We start from the raw sequence: 4,069 nt of genomic DNA on the forward strand, positions 1-4,069 counted from the left end.
TCCATTTCATTTTTTTAATTTTGTTTTTTTGGAAAGAAAAACAAAACAAAACAAAAGTCATGAGCAGTGATTTACTTAAAACACGCTTTGAATTATTCAGCCCCACATCTTCATACCTAATTTGCATTATGAAAAGTTCGTGGCCTCCATGAAGAAATTTTGAGATATAGTGGGAAAGCACAAGAATATATGAAGAGAATTACAAATAGTTAGTAGAAAGTTAGATCTATTAACGATTTGGGTTATTATTTAAACAAAATAGAGTACTATATTCATTATTTTAATCATACTATTTTCATTAAAATATGCCATGAACCAGGCTGTTTCTTCAATAAACAAATATGTCCTAGTCAACTATGATTGTTGAGAGTTCCTATATAAAGGGGCTCCTATCATCTTTACCATGCAAGTCACTACACAACAATAACTAGTAGATCTAAAGAAACTAAGAGTTTGCCAAAAATGAGGGGCCGAGGACAGCCGAGGCATTGGCCTCGACTAGTTTTTGCTATGGCAATTTGTCTCATAGCAACTAGTGTAGTTGCTGATTACGACAAGCCTTATGTTTATGCTTCTCCACCACCACCAAAGAAGGTTGAACACTCTCTTCTCTATGTTTACAAGTCTCCTCCACCGCCACCAAAGAATGTAATCCACCCACCGTACCACTACAATTCCCCACCTCCACCATCTCCTTCACCACCACCTCCTTATGTTTACAAGTCTCCACCTCCACCAAAGCATGTTAGCCACCCACCTTATGTCTACAAGTCTCCTCCTCCACCATCCCCATCACCACCACCTCCTTATGTCTATAAGTCTCCTCCTCCACCAGTCCACTCGCCTCCACCTCCTTATATCTATAAGTCTCCACCTCCTCCATCTCCTTCACCGCCTCCTCCTTATGTCTACAAGTCCCCTCCACCACCAGTTCACTCGTCACCACCTCCTTACATTTACAAGTCTCCCCCTCCACCAGTTCACTCGCCACCACCTCCTTACATCTATAAATCCCCACCCCCACCAGTCCACACGCCACCACCTCCATACATTTACAAGTCCCCACCTCCACCAGTGCACTCACCACCACCTCCCTACATCTATAAATCTCCACCACCACCTAAGGAAATAAGCCACCCACCCTATGTTTACAAGTCTCCACCTCCACCATCTCCGTCACCACCCCCTCCATATATCTACAAGTCCCCTCCTCCACCAGTCCACTCACCCCCACCTCCATACATTTACAAGTCCCCACCTCCACCAGTGCACTCACCTCCACCTCCTTACATCTACAAATCCCCACCACCACCAATCCACTCACCCCCACCTCCCTACATCTATAAATCTCCACCACCACCTAAGGAAATAAGCCACCCACCATATGTTTACAAGTCTCCACCTCCACCTTCTCCATCACCACCCCCTCCATATATCTACAAGTCCCCTCCTCCACCAGTTCACTCACCACCACCTCCTTACATTTACAAGTCCCCACCACCTCCAGTCCACTCACCACCACCTCCTTACATTTACAAATCTCCACCCCCACCAGTCCACTCACCACCACCCCCATACATTTACAAGTCTCCACCTCCACTAATACACTCTCCTCCACCTCCGTACATTTACAAGTCTCCACCCCCACCATCCCCATCACCACCACCTCCATACATCTATAAATCCCCACCACCACCAGTTTACTCACCACCACCTCCTTACATCTATAAGTCTCCACCCCCACCTCCCTACATCTACAAATCTCCACCACCGCCTAAGCATAAAAGCCACCCACCATATATTTACAAATCTCCACCTCCACCATCACCGTCACCACCTCCTCCATACATTTATAAGTCCCCACCTCCACCAGTTCACTCACCGCCACCTCCTTACATTTACAGTTCTCCTCCACCTCCATCAAAGATAGTACATCGTCCTTCACACTCTTACAAATCTCCTCCACCCCCAACTCCCAAGTATGACTATAAATCACCACCACCGCCGTCTCACAAGCCATACGTCTACAGTTCACCTCCACCTTCTAAATACTACTAAGTTCGCTATGGTTATAACTTCAAACCTAGAGCTCCAATAACTTTGCATTCTTTTATGCATGTTCGGGTTTGAAGAATTTCCAGCATTTGTTTGCGTATCTAATAGTTTCGTTCAGTTTATATACTTTTTGTTGGCAATAATTAAAGGTGTGAGTTCCTTTTAGGGAAGTTTTATAAATTTTATTATTTCTTTTATGGAATGAAACCACTAATATTTGATGTTTATGATTTCTTGTCTCACTTGTTGTCGTTTCTTTAACACTATACTATTTAATATACGCATTAAAAAAAGACAATGATAATATAAATATATTTTCCCCATTATACTAAACAAAGTTAGCATGCAGACGTACTCTTCTAAAAATGAATAATGAATCTGATAATTAACTTTTAAAAACAAAATATAGTTAGTAAATGAATTATCGAATTATATTACGAATTACGAACACCAACGTTTCTCCATAAATTTTATATATCCATAGGCAACTTGTACTCAAACCAATTAAGGTGAGTGCAAATAACTCATGATAGAGTATATTGAGATAGTAATATTGTATGGTTATGCTAGCTTATCACAGCAAAGATAGCTAAATGATTAAATCAAGGAGTACCACCATGGATGATTTCATGAACGAGCTATGAAATATATAGATTCCTCATCATACAGCTTAAATAAATTAAATTATATAAGAACAAATTAGTATTGACTGGAGCAGGGCGACAAAAACTCTTCTCTTTTCTTTTCATATATGGTTCATAATATCAATAAAATTATTTTCCCCATTGCCTATATTGACTTATAAAAATTGATTTATATAATATAAGTCATATATATATATATATATGATATCCATGTTATAATTTGTATTGCTACAATTAAAAAAATTCACGTTCTCATACGTCCTGATGGCTTTTCCATTAATCAAACTGAAAGTTTCTAATAACTCCAACATGTTTTGTTGATTAAACAAATTGTTAGGAAAATATAAGTTGTGTAACGTCCTGGGTAACCAAGACCGTTACACGGTGTATTTTAAATAATACAAGACTTTCTAATCAAGTCATTTGGACATAAATATATTTCTAAAGTCAACTGACGGGTTAGGGTTAAAAGAGTTTGACCGTAAAATCGTTGACTTTCATTAAAATAAGAGTTTGGTACACAGGATCTAAAAAGTAATGTTTACAAGGTGGTTACAACCCTCAAAGGTTAATTACAATTGAAGTCAGCCTAAATGCAAAATATAGTTTTGGTTCTAGTCTCTGTAAATCCCTCGGCAGTGGCAGTCGAGCAGCTGCCGATGTACACACCACCCCTAAAGTCTCAAACTCATGGCTGATCCATTTTTTCCTTGCCTTTACCTGCTAGCACCCGTGAGCCAAGACCCATCAGAAAAACTAAACTCAACAAGCATAGAAAGCAACAATATATGCATAGTGAACTTAGATCAACCAGTTCAATCAACATCATAATACAAGCAATAAACTAGACAACAGTAAACAGTTTAATCCAAACAAATAATTCAATCTCCATACAATAAGTTAGGTGTCGGCGCCCTTAGGCCGAGCCCTCTAGTTATTTAGCTGATCCCGGCTTGCTTAGGCTGAGTTGCATTCCGCACGCTTAACATCAGCCTCGATTCCCTTAAGTCAGACTTTCACATCAAACATAACATATAAACAGGTTGCGAAACACGCAATCAAAAGCAACATGAACAAACATGCCTATCCAGATATCTCCAATCATAAATAAATTTATAATCTCACATATGTTTATTTATAGGGGATCTCAACTCCAATCACAACTCGCGTGCAATTTTCTTACCTCGAGTCCCGAGCGAAGGATGTAGAGCGGTCTCAAGCATGATCCTCAATCCCGAGCCTTAGCAGTAACCCTTGTCACAGGTGACAATGGATAACCATTAAAATCTAATCCGATTAAATGCTTTACGAATAATATACTAGCCTCCAGGATCTCAAATTCTACTAAACCGGGTAGTAGGATCCTTCCT

At 39.8% G+C, this 4,069-nt stretch overlaps 1 protein-coding gene across 1 annotated transcript; it reads left to right on the top strand.

Annotated features, from left to right (window-relative positions):
• Window positions 1-444: 444 nt before the first annotated feature.
• On the top strand, window positions 445-2,058 carry LOC133789735 (extensin-like). Its single transcript, XM_062227496.1, has one exon. The coding sequence runs from the start codon at window positions 463-465 to the stop codon at window positions 2,056-2,058; it is 1,596 nt and encodes a 531-aa protein (XP_062083480.1). The 5' UTR covers window positions 445-462.
• Window positions 2,059-4,069: the final 2,011 nt, after the last annotated feature.

Source organism: Humulus lupulus, chromosome 7 (genome assembly GCF_963169125.1).
Source record: "Humulus lupulus chromosome 7, drHumLupu1.1, whole genome shotgun sequence".
In the NCBI taxonomy this organism is placed as follows: domain Eukaryota; kingdom Viridiplantae; phylum Streptophyta; class Magnoliopsida; order Rosales; family Cannabaceae; genus Humulus; species Humulus lupulus.